The 20,591-nt window shown below is 42.8% G+C and overlaps 1 protein-coding gene across 2 annotated transcripts in view; it reads left to right on the forward strand.

Moving 5' to 3' along the window:
• The window catches only part of PPP1R37 (protein phosphatase 1 regulatory subunit 37), a 34,940-nt gene extending 18,051 nt beyond the window's left edge, over positions 1–16,889 (forward strand). For both annotated transcript variants that reach the window (XM_075836030.1, XM_075836029.1), the window contains exons 4-14: positions 1,851–1,896; positions 3,146–3,246; positions 3,502–3,621; positions 3,919–4,069; positions 5,937–6,092; positions 7,713–7,825; positions 7,988–8,129; positions 9,640–9,806; positions 10,669–11,257; positions 12,729–12,824; positions 12,915–16,889. In XM_075836030.1, coding sequence (XP_075692145.1) covers positions 1,851–1,896; positions 3,146–3,246; positions 3,502–3,621; positions 3,919–4,069; positions 5,937–6,092; positions 7,713–7,825; positions 7,988–8,129; positions 9,640–9,806; positions 10,669–11,257; positions 12,729–12,823 — 1,680 coding nt within the window. In that variant the 3' untranslated portion in view covers position 12,824; positions 12,915–16,889. The remainder of the gene's footprint in view (positions 1–1,850; positions 1,897–3,145; positions 3,247–3,501; positions 3,622–3,918; positions 4,070–5,936; positions 6,093–7,712; positions 7,826–7,987; positions 8,130–9,639; positions 9,807–10,668; positions 11,258–12,728; positions 12,825–12,914) is intronic.
• Positions 16,890–20,591: the final 3,702 nt, after the last annotated feature.

The raw sequence follows: 20,591 nt of genomic DNA on the forward strand, positions 1-20,591 counted from the left end.
CAATGCTCACAAGCAGAAACTGTTGCAGTGGGCTCAGAAATACATGAAGACTACTTTTCAAACCGTGTTGTTTACTGATGTGTGCCGTGCAACCCTGGATGGTCCAGATGGATGGTTGTTGAATGGCCACCATGTCCCAACAAGGCTGCGACGTCAGCAAGGAGGTGGCGGAGTCATGTTTTGGGCTGGAATCATGGGGAGACAGCTGGTAGGCCCCTTTAGGGTCCCTGACGGTGTGAAAATGACCTCTGCAAAGTACGTAGAGTTTGACTGACCACTGTCTTCCGTGGTACAAAAAGAACTGTGCCTTCTGTAGCAAAATTACCTTCATGCATGACAATGCACCATCTCATGCTGCAAAGAATACCTCTGTGTCATTGGCTGCTATGGGCATAAAAGGAGAGAAACTCATGGTGTGGCCCCCATGTTCCCCTGACCTCAACCCTATTGAGAACCTTTGGAGCATCCTCAAGCAAAATATCTATGAGGGTGGGAGGCAGTTCACATCAAAACAGAAGCTCTGGGAGGTTATTCTGACATCCTGCAAAGATATTCAAGCCGAAACTGTCCAAATACTCACAAATTCAATGGATGCCAGAATAGTGAAGGTGATATCAAAGAAGGGGTCCTATGTTAACATGGAACTTGGCCTGCTAAGTTTTTTTTGATTGAAAGAGCTTTTGATTTCTGTAAATATGACCTCCTGATGCTGCAAATTCAACAACTTACCATTTTAGTTCTCTTTACAACATTTAAAATGTTTTGATCTCTGTTGTGCATAATAATTTGAAACCGTGCATTTTGAGGTTTTTTTACTTCTAAAAAAAAATCCTGTTTATCATTAGATTTGTTCAATAAAATTTGCATTATACTCCAAGGGTTGATGGCTCCTGCTTGTACTCTCAGTTGTCCACTGGGGGCGCATGGTAAGGTGAGCTTATTCCATCTGTTCACTTGTTGTGCTACTGTGGAGTGGTGTCTGTTGCTGTAGTGCTGCACTTGTGGGGGGACGGGGCTCAGAGCCAAGGAGGCTTGGCTTGGCCGGATGGCATGGGTGCTTTAGGGCCTCTGGGTTGCTCCCTCTGCGAGAGCGGTGCTGCAGTGACGGTGACCGCCACGCGGTGCTATAACCGAGAGAGTAGGGACCCACTTTCAAGATGTCGCCGTGAAGTGGCAAGTGGGCTTGCATACAATTTGATCAAAATGTTACAAAGAACCTCTCGTTCATGTTTAATAATTTTGCCTAGCCGCAATTGATCATAGTATACAGTGGATGTGCGGTCCATGTCTAGTCTCCTTTATTGATTGACTGTCATTTGCATCGACTATTTAGGAAAATCAGCGAAAAATAACATTTGCATAATAATTTGGAACGCGGTGTACATATCTATATACTGAAAGTAGCCATGAATAACTTATTGGCACCAGGGTAATGACTGTGCTCCAGGGAAGGGTAGAAGCTGAAGTATAATGCCAACTGAGACTATACAACTTGAGTAAAGCTTCACATAAGATAAAAGTTGTCCAAAATCTCTGATTTCCCTCACGGCAGATGTTGGGTGGAAAGGGATGGTGCATGGTGGACTTCAACATGCCTGATCCTGTGTTCACGCGGAATATAAGCTGCGGCCAGAATGGTTTGGCAGTGGATTATTCTCCTCTCCCCATTCAAATAAACGTACATGCTCAGCCGAACATGCATGTCTGTGGCGGAGTCAGGAGAAATTGCCGGTGGTAATTTCATGTGTATGGCTAGCATGAGAAAAAATTGCTGGACAATGAACTGTTGGATTCAATGAAATGCTTCAGTTTAAAGTAATCTTATTATTCTTGGTTACTGTGTCTTGCAGGATCTGACTAATCTTTCAGGAAGGGTTGAGAGCCTGGATCTCAAGGGTAAGAACTCAAGTAACCATTTATCAATATGCAAACAAGGAGCATTCTGCGGTCTCCTCTACCCATCCCAGACGGCAGTCTAATCCTGCATTCATATTACCATGCATCTGTCCTCTATTTTGTTGTTAACTTACCAAATGTAAGATTTGGAGGATAAATGGAAAAAAAGAGTGACTACAGGATCAGGCTTCAGTTTGTTTGTAGTCTGTTGCCATGGATACGAATAGGAGCTGTAGACACAAAACAATAGATTTTTAATTAAACTGGTTGCCCCACAATTAAATATTACATCTGTTCGATCACACAGAACATTACAATTTTTCAACTGGAATAATTTACCAAAAAACGCTCCTGTGTGTAGATATTTCTATTGCATACTTGTTATTGTGCCCCCTGGTGTTCTTTTGATTAACTCTCAGAAAAACCACCTAATGTGTTTAGTCCTGGTGGTCACGCATGCCCAGTAAGCTCAGTCCCATCACCTCTTGTACACGGCGGTACAGTGGTTTCCGCCATTGTTTAGACTAGCCAATAAAAATCAGCGCACTAGATGCGGCTTTTTCTCACCAGCACTGAACACAATTGGTGGACGTTCTGAGAGAGAGTCAAAAGAACACCAGGGGGCGCCATGACAAGTATGCAACCGCAATATGTAGACACTAGCGTTTTGTTTTTTTAAATTATTCCATTTGAAAAATAGTGTGCTCGAACAGAAATGTAACGAATTAAAGAGAAAAATCATATTACTTTTATTGATCCTTTAACGACCTTTGAAAATAATATATCATGAATTTTACATTTTGCTGTTTTTAGAGATGTAGACATAAATAGCAGCATCACATATACGCACCAAATGAGGACTATAATCAACAATGAAAGGCTAGGTCTCGGGATTATTGGTTTAAAGGAGACTAGTCTATAGGTGTGGTTTTTTGTTTTTGTTTTTTTTTTTAACCTAGGCCTATTATTCATGTAGAATAAGAGGGCTTTGCATGGGTTTTTAAAAAAAAATAAAAAAAAAAAGAATAATGAAATCCCTCTTTACAGCACTGTCGCAGACCTGAGCGATGCCGCATGTAAACATTGCAGCTGTACTGAGGTCCGTACATGCCGCCCCACACCCAATCTCTCTGTGCAATCTCGGAGACAACTTAACATTGCACAGAGCGTGTGTTCCCCACAGCGGCCGGGTCACAAACTTACATGTTATGTCCTGATGTTTTTCATATGCAAATTACCGTTTCCATAGGGGAGAAATTGGACCATAAGGCATGTGAGGCACTGGAGGAAATCTTCAAACGGGTGCAGTTTAAAATGGTGGATTTGGAGCAGACAAACCTGGACGAGGATGTAAGTTGTTAGGAATCCGGCATTAAAAATAAAATATGATAAATGTGGTTTGACCCCCTAGGCCCCTATAGTGATGGGGTCCTGGTCACTCCCCTTTAAATGAATGGGTGGTATGAAAAAGCGAGCACGATACTGCTAGACTATATCGATGACACTTGATCATTAACCTATCTGTACCTTTTCTGTCTCTAGTTTGGAGGCAAACAGGCTTTCACCTTTTGTTTTTATCATTCCTTTTTTTCCATCTTTGCACAGGGAGCCTCTGCTTTGTTTGACATGATTGAGTATTATGAGTCGGCAACACATCTCAACATCTCCTTCAACAAGCACATTGGCACCCGGGGTTGGCAGGCTGCTGCTCATATGATGCGTAAGGTAAGGTTGGTCCCGCCTCGTGACAGATTCACTGTTTTTGGATAATTTGTTTCTTAGGTTTGATACAAGAATTTTATTTTCAGTTGTTTGGCTGTATCATTCTGATTAGAGAATATTTATAGTTTATACTTGCACATAGGACTATAGCTAGCTTACTTTGGGATAGTGCCACCTAGTGGATACAATGTCATGTACAGAATTTTAGTATTTTTGAGCCTCCTTACTAGAAGACGTAAAGTAATATTTTAGTACGTTGGTCTGTAATGTAACTATGAAGTTTTTTGTCTTTTTTTATAGACAAATTGCTTGCAGTACTTGGATGCGCGAAATACCCCCTTGCTGGACCACTCCGCACCATTTGTGGCTCGAGCGCTACGCATCAGCAGCAGCTTGACTGTCCTTCACCTTGAAAACAGCAGTCTTTCTGGAAGACCCCTGATGTTATTAGGTAAGTCTTGATCTATAGTCTTGAGTCTCATAATGTCCTAATTCCAACCCTTATATGTCTCAATATCACCTTCATTTAGCTACGGGTCGCTGTGGGGTTTCAGACAAACTGCAAATTCATTCGGATATTACAGATAAAACCTTCACATCTACCAAAGGGATTCCATAGAATTCCATTCTTTTTAAAATACGTTAAAGATTGTACAATTTTGTAATCTCATTTAAACATTTGGCCCCTGAGTTGTGATCTTTTGGGGGGGGGGGGGGGGGCGGCGGCGGGATTGTATTTAGAGTGTGTGGGCTTTGTTATAACCAAAGTTCCCCATATAGCTTACAATTTACATAGACCTCTATGTATGCTCTTTCCTGCTGAGCGCCTTAAAACAACCCGCTCATTAGCATATAATCAGTCTGTCTGGATGGTGAACACATGAATAACTTGTATTAACATGCAGATTTTGCTGGAGATTTCACACATTTCAATGCAGTGGGTGAATTTCCATGATGGGGCATGCCACATAATGTCCTAAAATCCGCATGGATTCCTGTGACGCATGTGAAGAATCCGCTCATAAAATCCACTTAACCTTACCCTAATGCTTGCATTGGGTATTCATGTATTAATGAGCGGGTCAGTAGCTTGTCTAAGGGGGCCCATACACATTAGAGGAAGGTCATCCGAACTCTATTACTACCAGAGGTGTATAGGGATGCATACACCTATCACCCTATAACAGCACCCCACGGGAAGATCGCCTCCTCCTCTGCACAGGTAATAGGAACTACAGTAAAATTCGTTTAACGGAGGAAACACCCTCATCATCCCCAGTTTTGTTTCCTGTCCTTTGGCCATGCATACTGCGGAAGGGACTCTCAGGAGGACCGGGAACACTGTTCTTAGGGAGTCCCAATGGAGAACGGGATTTTGGCGACCGGAAGTCGCTATTACAGATGAATCGTGTTAAAAACCTGTAAAAGTTGAATAGAAAAACTTTGTTATAAAACCGCATTCACCGTTTAAGCGTCCAGCAAACTACCAACTTCTCAAAGCGTTTTTAATAGGTTAATGAGCCAATCCGAGCCACCGGCCATTCACAACAGTAGACCAATAGACTAAACAGAGAGAGAAGGATGTAAAGAGCAGCTCCCATTTTCTATCTTGCATTGTACTCAAGTAATGAGCTGTTGACTATTACCGGAAGTGGCAATGACCACCTATATAGACTCCAGTAACCCGAATGTACATATTTTGAAAGGATCGCTCTGCGGTTAGTCTCATCACATTGGCCGTCGAGAAACCGGAGAAAAAGCCGGTTTTCCTATCGCCGCTTCATTCAAGCAATTAGCGGTGGTTATAGCGGTCAGATACCGGACGATTGGACGCTGGTGGCATATCCTGTGATGTGATGGGACAACCACTTGCAAAATTTGTGACTTGGTGCAAATTGTGCAGCATTAAAGTTCAGTTTCAATGCAATGCGTAGAGTTGGTCCGGATTTAATAATGCTTCTATATACCAATTCCTTCATTGCTATTAGATTCAAGTGTTGCAATCTAAGACCTCATTTACACACATTATTTTGAAACTGTTTTGTAAGGGTAAACACAGAAAAAAAAATCAATGGCAACATACTTTTTTTTTTTCTGATTTTTTTATTTTTTTATTTATTTTTTTTACATTTCTTTTGCATCCAGATTTTGGCTTCATTAAAAAAAAAAAGCTTATGAAAAATATTAATCCAATGCACAAGTCTGAATGAGGCCTCTCTCTCATATGTTTGCACTACAAAATAAACACATGATTTTCTTTTGTGCTCCAGAAGTATGGTCTGCATGACTAACTAATTGCCCCTGATTTTCCACTTCAGCCACAGCTTTAAAGATGAACATAGTATTACGGGAGCTTTACCTCGCTGACAACCGTCTGAACAGCTTACAAGACTCAGCCCAACTAGGAAATGTATTAAAGTTCAACGGCTGTATACAGATCCTGGACTTGCGGAACAACCACATTATGGACTCAGGTGAGTAACAGTGAATCCGTCACCAAAGCAATCAAATCACATTTCTTTCTCTTTCAGATATTTTTTTTTTTTTCTTCCATCAGTTCTTTTTGGGGCAGTGAGTAGCGATAACTTTATCACTGTAAGTTAACACAATACACCTAGGATATCCTACTTCCGTTTTTTGGCCATAGGGAAACCCTAACAAAACTGATAAAGAACACCAAAGAGAGAATCTGTCATGCACCGTCCCTTTAGGCCCTGCAATAGGCGTAACAACGTGTATTCCTTCTGCCTGAAGTGCTCCTTCATCACAACAGACTTCCAACACTGTGATGAAGAGCCATAAGTTGTTTGTAAAAAGCAACTGTATTAATTATTAAAGTGTAACTAAACTTTTAAGAAGTTTTGATCGGTGAGGGTCCGAGCACTGAGACCCCCACCAATCGCTAAAACGAAGCGGCAGAAGTGTTTGGGTAAGAGCTTTGCTGCTTTGTTTCTGACCAGCTTTCCTCGGAGCCGTGTATGGACTCAATAGGAAGTCTATGTGTCTGTACACAACTCAGAGGAAAGCCGTTCAGATAAGAAGCGGCACATTGCTTACCAAAGCGCTCCTGCTGCTTTGTTTTAGTGATCAGTGGGGGTCTCGGTGCTTGGACCCCCACCAATCAAATCTTCTGACATGTCAAAAGTTTTTAAAAAGTTTAGTTACCCTTTAAGCAGTACTTCATCCGGAATAATGAATAATTTTGTAATTCTTTTTTATTAACTGGTGTTATTTTTGTGTTTTCTGTCCGCTAGACAGCTCACAAATATACTGCGGCCATTAAGGGGAGTTCAGAACTTGACAGGTGTCTTCCCAGGCTATCCTTGTCTAGAACAGTCCTTTTAAAGGGGTTTTCCCATCAGGGACATTTGTCATATCCACAGGATATGTCATATAGATGTTGGTCCCACCACTTGGACTCGCACCTATCTCTAGAACGGGGCCCCCTAAACCCCGTTCTACCTTTTTTACTGCTGATGCTGCCTCCCGGCCACTTCCTGACACTATGGTCGGGAGTACAGAAGCAGCGTAGCTCGCATGCTGCGCTGCTTCCGTAACTGCCTTTCACTACTATGGGAGTTATGAAAACAGCGTAGCTCAGCGAGCTACGCTGTTTTCATACTCCCGACCATATAGTCAGGAAGTGACCGGGAGGCAGCAGGAGCAGAAAAAGGTAGAATGGGGTTTAGACATCCCCGTTCTAGAGATAGATGCGGGTCCCACACCTAGCTGACATTTATGACATAACCTCTGGATATGCCATAAATTTCCCTGATGGGAAAACCCCTTTAATGTGTTTCATCCAAAGGAAATTCAGCCTGAAAGTAGGTGGGTCATGGTTGGGGGATTTTTACAAAGCTGGATGTGCGAATTTTGTATCTCTTTCACTTAGGATCTTTATCGAGTTGTTCTTGCGGATGACTCCTAGCCCAGGAGTGTTGATCAATCTGATATTTATTACTTTTTTTATTTTTTTTATTTTTTTTTACATAAAATGTCATGTATTCCAGTTGGCGCTCAATTTTTAATCTTTTTGCTTGTATTAATAAACCTTGGTGATGTCGGCTAACTATATTGCTTTTCCCAATTTCCAGGTTTGGCTTATATCTGTGAGGGGATAAAGGAGCAGCACCAGGGACTGGTAACCCTTGTTCTCTGGAACAATCAGTTGACTCATGCCGGCATGCTGTACATGAGCATGTGCTTGGTAAGACTTCTGACAGAAGTGGACACTAAAACTGTCATCTGTCATTTGTGCCAGTTGTTGTCTTTTATAGTAATTTTCCACCTCTTCACCCATCTTTATCAGGGTCTGCTTCTGGAGATTTCTTGTATTCATACAGTAATTCTGTTTCTCTGTTTATCTCAGCCCCACACTCAGACATTAGAGACTTTAAACCTTGGTCATAATGCAATCGGTAACGAAGGTGTCCGCCATCTTAAGAATGGTCTGATTGGAAACCGCACTGTCCTCCGGCTTGGCCTGGCATGTGCTAAACTCACCTGTGAAGGTATTGTGCATTTGATACACATTGTACTCCAGAATGTGTAGCTATTTATTGATTTGTTTGACTTTCTACCCAGCGGTCTTATCAAATTGCAGCAATTGTACTTTGGATTTTATGGAGTTTAGCTTGGTATGCATTTTAAATAATAATTACTTTGGGAAGCTTACCTTAAGGAAGTTGTAAGGCTCCTTTTACACCTATGTAAATAGGGGTCGTGAAAACGAGCGCCAATCAGTTGGTTGATCGGCGCTCTTTTCACAAGAAGCAATGATTGGTTATGCCTGGGGACGAGCGATCGTTACTACGAACGTTCACCCCATAAGTTTCCATCATGTCGGCAGCACATCTCCCGATAATATTTATTGCTGCATAAAATATGCGAACAGCAGTTAAATGAGCGTTTGCTCGTTCATCGGCTGATCTTTACCCTGTTTTACACAGGTCAAGGATCGGGAGCACATGTTCATATGAAAGCTCGTTTGACCGATCATTGGCCCTTGTAAAAGGGCCTTAAAGAGGCACATTATAAGTGTATGACGCTGATTGGTCACTGATTGGTCAGCGTCATACACTCCTCTGTACAACGCCCACTTGGTCATATAGTAAAACATGCCCAGTTGTGCATTGAGAAACTCATTCGCATAAATCTAATATAGGTCATAACTCCGTCAAAAATGATAGTTTTTCAAAATAAAAAACACTGCTGTAATCTACATTACAGCGCCGATCACATTATGTACAATATAGGCCACTTATAATGTGGTGACAGAGCCTCTTTAAGTTTAAGCCAACCCCTATCCTTATGCCCTATTGTATTACTTTTATGAAACAGAGGGGAGTCCTCCGCTCAAGATCACAGACGAGAGCCCTTCAAAGATTGATTCTTCTGGAGGAGCCAGATTGTCTGTGGATTATACGGATGGACCATCAATTTGCTTCATTTTTCCTGCAGTGATTAAACCTATAATGTAGTGCTGCTGAATGGGTGCCATGATCCCCTGATTTCTATATCCCCCATTGTTGTGTGTTATTACTGAGTGAATTGAGTGCTGACTTTGTTTTGAATTCCAGCCATGAGTATCAGAACATTTTGTATGCACCCTTCATATCTGAAGAAGTGAGTAGTTGTCGCGCAGATGTACAAAACCTACCTGTAATCTACAGTGTGAAGTTCTCGTGTGAGCTGTTTATCAGCGCCATGTGTGGTTCTTTTGGAATGTCAGTATGACCTGGAGTTTTCAGTCGTTCTTTAGAATTGCGGTACAAGAATGCAATAGGACTCGTGCATAAAAACTGTTCTTTCAAAAAGTGTCAGTGTTTCCCGTAGCAACCAGCCAAATCACGTCCTTCATTTCTCCCCTTAATAATTTGTAAAGGCAACATGCATTTTTTTTATTGGAACCGTTTTAATGCATTAGGACCAATGTGTTCTTGAATAGAATTCTGATGATGTTGAAATATTAACGTTATTGGACAGTGCTATTGTTTAGTATATATCTTATTCTGTTTCCAGGCGCAGTGGCTGTAGCTGAGTTTGTGGCTGAATCCCCCCGTTTATTGCGTCTTGATCTGAGGGAGAATGAAATTAAGACCGGAGGTTTGATGGCTCTGTCGTTGGCGCTTCGTGTTAACCAGTCTCTGCTCAGGATGGATTTGGACAGAGAACCTAAGAAAGAGACCGTAAGCGTTGCTCCCTGTTACTTTATTGACTACTTAAAAAAAAAAAAAAAAAAAGATTCTTAAAGGGGTTTCCCAGGAACATATAAATAGCACTTCTCAGCTGGGGCCTCAACATATCGGAAGAATTATGGTCTTTTGACCGCATCCATCTGCAGACTGAATAGAGAAGAGTCCATGCACGTGCAAGCCCGGCTCTTTCTGTAACTCCCAAGACTAAAAAAGAGCTGCACGGCCATCTCTCCTTTCAGCATGCAGCCACTGCTGGCCCCCTCACCTGGCTGAATGGTGGTCGGGGGACTGTTAATATGTCACAAATGTGAATACCACTTTAAATTAACTCCTTAGTAGACATGTAGAGATTTCCTTAGTGATCTATATAGGTCTACCTTTAATACAGGTATGATATATACCCAAATAATCACAGCCCCCACCCTACAACACTGGTTTCTGAAATCCTTACTCTGGACCAAATTTTAACAGTGAATGTTTTGGGAACTTTGAGATTGTTTAGTGGCCAGTTATGTAGAGATGTTTAAGTGCACCTCAAGTTGTGTCCTCCCACCCGATCTGACATCAGGCATGGAGAGACACTGCTGCAAGCAGGGCGGTGCAGTTGCTGTGGCAACCGTACGACGTCCAGGGGATCATGCACAGGTCCTGTTGTGATTCATAGCTCCCGTGAAAGATACTTTCTGCGCATCATACGTAACATACAGTAGATGCTTTAACCTAAAGGGGTCATTCCTGGTGTCAACCACACTTGGGCAGGTTGTCACAGCATATGTAAACCTCTAAACAAGAGCATTGTAGTATAAAGTACTGACCGTACCATTATTATTGACAACTTCGCTTCTTTTAATAGGTCAAGAGCTTTATTGAAACACAAAAGGCTTTGTTGACAGAGATTCAAAATGGTTGCAGGAGAAACTTTGTCTTGGCCAAAGAGAAGGAAGAACGCCTTCAACACTCGGCATCAATGGCAGAGATTGCCAGCACTGCTGAAGAAGAGGATACAAGCACTGCCCCGGAAGAGATTAGCCATGTTACTGAGGACTCCAACACTGCCAATGACAATAGCAAACCTCACTCAGATGACCAAGATGAAGAAGAGATTACTCCTGCCCCAGACGCCCAAGGTCAAGATTCTGACTCTGATACGGAGGAAGAAGAGGAGATAAACGAGGCGATAGAAAAGCCAGCAGAACAGCCTGTACAGAGCGCTCCGGTAGCACCTCCAGCACCTGCAGCACCAGTGGCAGTATCCAGCCCGGGAAGAGGCCACAAAGTATTTTTGGTCACACGGGTTGAAAATCCAAATACTGTGGATGGAGGAAAGGGAGTTAAGGAGAATAAAGGGTCTTCAGTGACCGGAGTGGCCACACCAGGAAGTCCTGCTCTTGCCAATGGACTTGAGGCTGAATTTGGAAGGGCACCTACATGCTGTGATAAGGGTGGGTGCAGTGTATGTTCTTAAATTCTAGGCCATTTCTGTCTTCCTATTTTGTAACTTTTGCAGGTTCTTTTCTCAAAAATACAAAGTTTTGTTTTCATTCAAGAATGATCTCTTTACAACGAAAGCCCGGAAAATACAACGAATGATCTGTGAATTGATAGTAACAAAACTAAATATGTTCTTCAGTCTGAAACGTTGACGTTTTGGGGAAATATTTCTCTGTAGATGGTCAATATCTGGACAGAATATCATCGAAATGCAAGTCAGACTGTTTACAAGAGTAGTAAATGTTGTGCCGTTTGGCTTCTAGGAAAATAGCGGACTCCTAGTTATGAGTCTCCTGTATTTGAGAGAGGAGCTTTCCCCCCCCCCCTCCCGCGCCTCTCCGCCTTCCCCCACCTCTTAGGCTGGAGAATGACCGGCTTCTGTGTATATTTGCGCACACAGCAGGTTGTCAGTCACATCAGAGATCCTATTGGTCAAACTGCACACATTTTTTGTGCCGTTTTGGCTACCTGTAGCTGTGATATGCTGCCCTTATATAGAGCATCATATTAAGCTGACAGATCCACTTATACATTCTGCAAAAAGTCTCCTCGCTTTTTTTGCCCCCCTCTGGTTTGGAGGTATATTCCAGTGTACTCTTTGTGATAGAATTGCCACTGCTATATAAAGGAATAACCTTAACAGAGGGCATGGCAGCTGTGTGGCAAACTAATTTTACCTGTTTTAAAAAGCCAAGTTCAGTCCTGCATATAGATATAGGCCAGTATTGAAAATATAGTTAAAGAAACACTTAAGACATAAGCTATACACGGTTATTCTTAGTACATGGCCTTAAAGGAGTTTTCCCATAATCAATATTTATCACCTATCCACAGGATAGGTGATAAATATTTGATCAATGGGGCTCTGATCGCTGGGACCCCCCCACCGATTACAAGATAAGGCTTACCTTGCCGTTTCTGTCAGCCCCATAATAATGGAACGGTACTGCGCATGCTCGGCCACCGCTCCATTCATTTCCATCGGGTTGCCCAGCGCTATTGTCTTCGGCAGCACCATAGAAATAAATAGAGCGGTGGCCGAGCGTGCGCAGTACTTCTCCATTCACGTGGGGCTCACTAGGAACAGCAAGGGCTGGTGTATGACACCGGCATTCAAAAAGAGTCCCTGTGTCACGCACCACCCTCTTGGGTGCTGGACTAGGCATTATACAGCGTATCCGTGTCGCATCTTGGAATAGTCTTTTAATTACTTACAAAACGGGTAACTTTGGTTGCGTTTTACGAAGTACTGTCAGTATTATGATCTTTCAGCTACATATTGTTTAAGGTCTCATGTACATGAATACAGATTCTATGGTATGGTTCTTGTATCACAAACCGTATTCCCACCTAGCTGCAAATGTCTACATTTTGCATTAAAAAAAATAACCTTTTTCTTTCCCTTCTGCATCTTTTATACAGATACTCATGGAATATATAGTGGCACAGAGTTGGAGGATTTACTACGTGAAGCCTCCATAGAGCCAGACCCATCTCTGAACGTTATAACACTATAAGGTATTTCTATGTCAGACTTCGATCATCACATTCTAGCCAATTCTTCACACTGTGGTGGTTTAATCTGTGGTTTTTTTTTTCTCCCTACAGGATTGGTTCTTCCGACTCTTTGGGTTATCTTTTCTTCATACCCTGAATCCTTTTTACGACCCCTTTCATCTCGCCTTAAGAAATGGGGCCCTATAGGATCACGTGACACGGGTTCACTTTTGAGAACTTTCAACTGATCCTAAATTTGCTTCCCCATATGATGGCAATAAGGGCAGACACAGTTCCTGCAGGTAATGGAATTTGCACAGAGTAAACAAAAAGCTCATTAGCTTTAAGTTGACATTCCCCAGATTGGGTTATTTCGGAGACAAGAGGTTATTTTACGGAGAAAAGGGCCTGGTGGGTCTCTCCCAAAACACACTGGACTGTTACTGGTTCTGGGAATATCTGCTGATGAGGGCTGCTATGGACAAATAAACTGACCCTCACAATTGCCCACACTCAGTGGAACATCCATTCATCTACATTATACAATATAATAGGGTTTTTGCAGCCCCTTATATACATCCCACTGCTTGAGTTACACGTATGGATACAGAATTCACTACATTACTCACTTGACAATAGAATCTGCCTCTGGGGATTCGAACAGGCTGAGCGTATTCTAAAAAAAAAAACCTTCATTCTCTATGGCCGGGACTTTATAGGGTGATATAGGGGTTTATGCATATAGGGGTGGAAACTTCCTTACTATAGTGAATAACCGGTCTGCCTGCTTCAAGCCGTGTGATGTTACTAGGGCTGAATCAGTGTCTGATGGAACCAATACCCTATTTATTCCATTTGTTTGAGTTTTTTTAGTACTTTAACCTATTCTGCTCTGGTCAGTTTAGCATGTTTTTTTCTGATATCCACTTTTTTTTTTTTAAGGATCATATCAACCAGAACCCAACATCCTCCATCCAAACCTAGAATGATGAGATGTTTGTGTTCCATGTTTACCACCGTCCCCGGTGGTCTTGGTCACAGTCTTGGTCATCTTTTAGACTTAGCTAGTAAGTTACATAGAGCAACACGTACTTCAGAAACCAGGGGTGGTGAGTGGTAACCCTGTGATTTTTTTTGCCTAGTCTCCCTCTATCCCCAGTTAGGCCAGTTCCCTGAAGAATCATGAATGAAAAACTAAAGTAGTTGGGTCTTGTATGAAAATAATGTGGTGGCGGACAAAAGAATGTATTATTCTGGCAATAGCCTTGTAAATCAGGGAACCAACCGAATTTTTTAACACATCAATAAAAGATGTGCAGCCATTGACATGGACGACCAATATTTTGTCTTCATTCTAATTTTTTTTTTTTTTCCAAATCGTCTACCTGACCTGATTTTTGCAGCCTTTTGGTTACTGGCTGTACTACTTGGTAGTCAAAAAACAATCCGGTTTTAGGGAGCGGGTATAATATAGAGCAGTGGTCTCCAACCTGTAGCTCTCCAACTGTTGCAAAACTTCAGCTCTTAGCATGCCCTGACAGCTTGTTGTCGTTTCCTAACTGCAGGAGTGACACAGATCGGAGACCGCTGGATAGAGCATTTATGAATAGAGATGAGTCTCATATTGTATAATATCGACTGGTAAGCTTTCAAATTGGCTAATCATGTGGCTCGGGCCCGGAGTGCAGAGCACTGTAGTTGCAGCAATCAGGGTTGGATTCTTTTCTTCTGAAGCAGAACCCCCCCCCCCCCCCCCCTCTCGATTGATTAGCTATATTATATGCCTTTTTATATTTGGTTACACTTACAGCTTTGTATATGTCCCAAATTGTATTCTGTTTTGGAGCCAAACGATGACTGTTCATACCAATGTTTCCCCACTCGTTCCATTCCCGGCTCTGGTAAGATAAATATGCACTTAAACTATATGTGGTTTGTCCCGTCCTGCCCCATCATGTGTGGCGAGGCACGTTTTTATATATAATTCTGCCATGAAGTAGAATACACCATGATGGTTTGGCGAAGAACCTGCACGTTTCATTCAAGCACATGTAGTGTATTATCGTGATCTCGCATACGTCGTCAGATTTGTGTTGGCACATTACATGTTTGTGTTGAAATCATGCAAAGTTTTGTCTGGCCTCCGATGCTTGATGAGAAATTAATAATGCTTCCAAATTGACACACATTGTATGTGGCAGAGACAAACACATGAAATGTACAAGTTAAAAGGCTTGTCCTGTGGATAGGTGATAAGTGTTTGATTGCTAGGACCCCCACTTATCAAGGAACCGGCGTCCCCAGCCCCCTGAATGGACAGAGCGGCGGTCCCGCAGGCTCGCTGTTGGTCCATTCGTTCTCTAAGGATTACCTGAGAACTGTACTCGGCTATCTCCAGCAATCCCATGGAGAGGCCCTGCGCAACCGCCGCTCCGTTCATTGAGGGGACTGGGGACACCTGTTCTCTTGATCAGTGGTGGGACCCCCAGCGATCAAACCCTGGATAGGTGGTAAGTAGTTGTGGTAGGATAACTCCTTTTTAAAGCGCATTTCCCTCTCACCAGTGAATAAGACCTGGAGTCGCCCTGTACTATCAGATGTTTCTTAGATATATCGGTTTCTGGGAAAGCTGTGTGACAACCAATATGGCAGCCATTACATCTCCCACAGGGTTTGTGAAACGGTTTTACTAGAATCCTGAATGGTAAACCTGGCCAGTTATGCAGTGATCTATGCATGGCTCCAACTTTCCGTTGTATGAGATAAGGCTAAGTTCACACTAGCGTTGGTATACGTTTATCCCTCTTCCATCAAAGGAAGAGAGGGTCGAAAGATTAAATGGAAAGCAACGGTTCCGTCAGAATTACCATTGATTTCAATGGTAATTCTTTTGTTTCAGTTGCTCTCCGTTCGCAAGGTTTCCATTTTTTTTGACGGAACCAAAAGTGCAGTCTGCGGAACTTTTGTTTCTGTGAAAAAACGGAGACCTAGCAAACGGAGAGCAACTGAAACAATAGAATTATCATTGAAAACAATGGTAATTCTAACGGAACCGTTGCTTTCCATTTAATCTTTCGATCCTCTCTCGGAAGAGAGGTAAACCTATACGGACGCTAGTGTGAATTTAGCTTAAGGAAAAACATGGCTGCTTTCTACCAGAAGCAGCGCCACCCTTGTCCATAGACTGTTATTGCAGCTCTGCCCCATTCTAGGGAATGGTGTTGAGCTGCAATACCATACATAGCCCAAGTGGCGCTGTTGCTGAAAGAAGGCAGCCATGTTTTTTTCTACAACCACTTTGACTGGATACACACTGTCGCCCAGGAGAGCCGTCCGTTCAATAGTGAGAATTCAGGACCTTGGGGAAGCTAAGTGACAACCCATGTGGGAGGTGTAATGGGGCTAGGTCTTGGACCCGTGTTACTTGTTGGGGTTCTTTAAACTGCTGTTCTCTGCCAACATACATGATCAAAATCTATCTGCCTGGATATATACATTTTAGTTTTCCACAAAATGATATCCCACTCTCCATATCTTGTTATGGAGCAAGAAGTAACCCCTCAAGGAGTATGTGTTGCGTACACTCAGTGGAAGGCGCTGTTTTCTTTGTACTGTTCATGAGACTACAGCAGCCGGTCTTTTCTTGATACTTGTACAGATGCCATTCACGTAAGCAAGGACTGGGAACGGCCTCTTCCATTGAGTGTAATGATACAGTATAAGAAACTGGCATGTTTACAGAAGTAATTTTATTTGTAATTTATTGTACGAATCGATATTTATGCAAGTTTGTGTGTATGAATCTATTGAAAAGAAGCACACATTCATCTGTTTTTAACCATCTCCTTTTATTGATCGCCACCCCATTGTCTAGATATTGGAAATGCTAAATAAAATGATCCTCAAAGGTGCGATATGGGAAATGCAAACCTTATGTGCAATACAGCCCCCCGTTACGCTACACTACACATTGCTTTGCCCACCTCTTCTCTATATGGTCACCCCTTATATACACCCTACAATTATGTGCTGTGTTTTAAAAGGGTTTTCTTCCTATTGTCGAATAAAATGATTTCTTATACGTCTCATTGCGTGTCTATTCTATACCAGAGCGGGATTGCAGCACTCCGTTATCTGTGATGTATAAAAAGGAACGCAGTTGCTGTTATTTACTAAAGTTTTTTCTAAAATGACATTTACAATTTGGAACTTCCCCACTTCCTTCACTCCTTGGTTGTTGTTGATCTGTTCCACAGTTTGCTGGCAGCCACCACTAGGGGGAGCTCACTACATATTTATCTCTACAGCTCCTATTCACTTCAATGGGAGAAGGCTGTCATACTGTGAACCGCGGCTACAAGTGTGTCGGCAATTTGTGGTGTGAGCAGTAAAGCAAAATAGCTCATCGGCATAGGTTTCGGGAGCCGGACCCTGACCCATCAGCTATTGATGGCCTATCCCGAGTATAGGCCTTACATTTTTTTGGGGACTGGACAACCCCTTTAGACTTTTTACATCTAGGTGGCGGTGCACTCTAAAATATGTGGCACACAAGTGCATCTAATATATGCTAGTTTCTGCAGAAGGGTTGTCTTCCATGTCGTTATAAGCGCCCTTCTTCAGGCCCTTTTACCCGAGCCTATGATTGGACGAACGAGCGCTTATACGAATGCTTGTTACCGATCATTGGCCTGTATAACATGCCCAGCGATCAGCCGACACATGAGCAAACCTAAATAGGGATGTACTGCTGATAATAATGAAATATATGTGCCCGAACTATTGCATTTACCATCATTTGGGCACATATAGTACTGAAGAGTTCCATGTAAGTGGAGCTAAACAAGCGCAGATCGACTTACTACAGGCCAGTGTAAAAGGACTTTTAGTCTTCCTGCCAATTGTCACAGGGAATGATGTTCCATGTTCTAACTGGTTGGATAAATTTCAATATGAACATTATAGTAACCTAGACAGAACAATGATCATTACTGATTTTCATTTTGTCTATGGATACCATTGCATGTCCTACAGGTTTCTCGGGTATAGCCACACGTTGTGAAATTGCACTAAACCATTCACATGACGTTTTCGCCCTACCTTTAAAATATGCATCGGGAAAAGCTCCTGACGTATGTTTACTATTGGCATCTGTCACCCATAGACTATAACGGTATACATTAAATATATTCGTTGTGAACTCTCATGACCGTTTTCACGACATATGTTAAATGGTTACCATTATAGCCTATGGGTGACGGATTAAGAGGTTGTACCGACATGTTCCAGCTAGATGGAGGACAGCTGATGTAGCCCTATGGCTATGGATAATGTGTACATTGGGAGTTTACCTGACGTATGCAAAAACGTGGTGCACCCCAGCAGGCAGCATCGTACTAGATCTACTGGAGAAACCAAACCTGGGGTTGGGGAGTTTCTGCTTATGATACAGCTGTCTCTTGGTTTTCTGTTTACAGGGTACATTATATAAAACGCAATGACTTCCGGTTACAGTGACACGAGCATCTGCTTCATGGAGCGGGAACGGCACTTGTTATTTCAGCTGATTTAAAGCTCCGTACATCCAGCTATAAGTTATGGAAGCTGCAGCAGTGACTGCCTTTCGGTAACACTTCTCTACTATTTTATGTAGTGGTGGCTGCTTGGTTGCATTTTTACTCTGCTTCATTAGTGAACGGCTTTAGGCCTCATGCACACGACCGTAGCCGTGTGCACGGCCGTGATTTTCGGGTCGGCCGGCTGCGGACTGTCAGCCGCAGGCCGCCCGCACATGCACATGGCCGCGGCCATTGTTTTCAATGAGCCCGGACCGCAGAACCGGGCCGTAATAAGACATGCCCGTTCTTTCTGCGGTCCGGGCTCCCGGGCCGTGCACGGACTGCAAAAACTATGGTCGTGTGCACGGCCCCCTAGAAAAGAATGGGGCCGCAATTCTCCCGTGGATTTTCGGGGGAATTGCGGCCGCAAAAACACGGTCGTGTGCATGAGGCCTAAATCTGTGATTGCATCCTAGCTGCAATGTCCATTGGGAGCCCGAGGCAAGAAGAACAAGCAGAATTTCCTGCCTTGGTTCTTTCAACTTATTTCATTTGTTATTTCACGGCAAAACCAAGGCAATTCCTGGCAAAAAAAAAGTGCACGGTTTAGCCGTCCGAAAAAAATGTTCCCTTTGGCACGTGTGAGAGCACACTTACGAGTCCACTTGGTGTGCTCAGATTGGCTGCTGCGTAAAGGCGCTCGTTCACCAGAAAAGCCAGTACATGGATGATTTCCAACAAGAATAAAATGATTATAAATTTAGATGAATACGTGCCATGTTTTTCTTTTTCTGTGTGACACAGGGAGGGTACACTGCCAAATAGTCTAGTTTCGCCCTTCACCCATGACTGTACCACTGGAAAGAGGGTCCAGCCCCAGGGAGACCCGGAGAGGAACCGCTCAATGCCTTTTTTTAAATGTATTTCACAGGAGCCGGGGGTTTATTTATCTGGGAAGTGTTCTTTTATTATTCCTGCCTGAAACTCATGACCACGTTGGCCCCTGCGAGCTCTGGGAAGACCAGAGATTCCTTCAGAACGCCTCCCAGGGTCCATTAAACAAGTTGCTGTTGAGGTGTGTTTAGAACCGCATCAATAAACCTCATCTGAAAAATGCACGCTTTTTTTTTTATTTTTATTTTACTGCGTTTTAGTGCATTTTTCTAGGTCAAAAAAATGCATCAACTCACTGTAAAAATGCATGTGTTTTTTTTCAATGCCGTTTTAACCGCAACGTGTGAATGGACCCTTACTGACCTCTCATCCAGCTGAGCAGGACAGGGAACTGCCAGGTGTCTTGGTCTGAGGAGCTGCTGTGCCTTCTGTCTGTAGCCGCTGTTTGATTCCTTTCAGGTGGCAGGACATGACGACTGTTTCATGATGGCTGTCCAATAGACCTTCAGGCAAAGCAAGTTCATCGCTTACTAGGCCTCTGGAAAGGTGAATATGCAAGATCCTTCAGATTCTCCACTGCATATCCCAAGCCTGGTACCCTGAGGTAGTTACATACCCTTCTAAGTTTGTTTGTTTTTTGTTTTGTTTTTTATCCGTTTAACTCATGTAAGTGTTTTGTCTATTTTTAGATGCCCCCAAAAAAGAATGTAATGTTTGTAGAAGTAAGCTTCCATCCACTTATAGCTACGTGTGATGCCATGTGAGGTTTGCATTGAGAAAATTGTGTCTGAGGACTTTCCCTTATTGAAAAGCATGAGAATCATGATCAAAGCCGAAGTTCGTAAATTCCTCAAGGCTATGCAAAAACAGCCTGAGCACCCTAGTACCTCCTCATCAGTTAATGTTCCCACGGATAATTCCAGTTATGAGGAGGGGTTATAGGAGGGGTCTCTGAGGACATGTCTGGAAAACCTCTCTACTCCTGAGGAGACTGATCTGGCACTAAATAGGGTCAGTCACCATGAGTGAGGAGGAACCAAAGGAAGAAGGGTAATTTAGGGATATCATGTTTGAGAGGCTAGAATCCAGAAGGAAAAATTTTCCTATTTATAAAAATGTTCGGGCCTTAATACGCACAGAATGGTAAAATCCACATAAAGTTTTTATACACAGAGCAGTAAAATGCCAAGACCCTTATGACTAACAGGAGACTACCTCCTGGGATAGAAGTCCTCACATCTAAGGTTTGCTGCAAAGCTTCCCTTACGCTTGATGACACAGAGGACTCCATGGATAAAAAGGCTGATAGTTTTCTTAGGAAGACCTGGGGATCATT

The sequence above is a fragment of the Rhinoderma darwinii genome, chromosome 8 (assembly GCF_050947455.1).
Source record: "Rhinoderma darwinii isolate aRhiDar2 chromosome 8, aRhiDar2.hap1, whole genome shotgun sequence".
Lineage (NCBI taxonomy): Eukaryota > Metazoa > Chordata > Amphibia > Anura > Rhinodermatidae > Rhinoderma > Rhinoderma darwinii.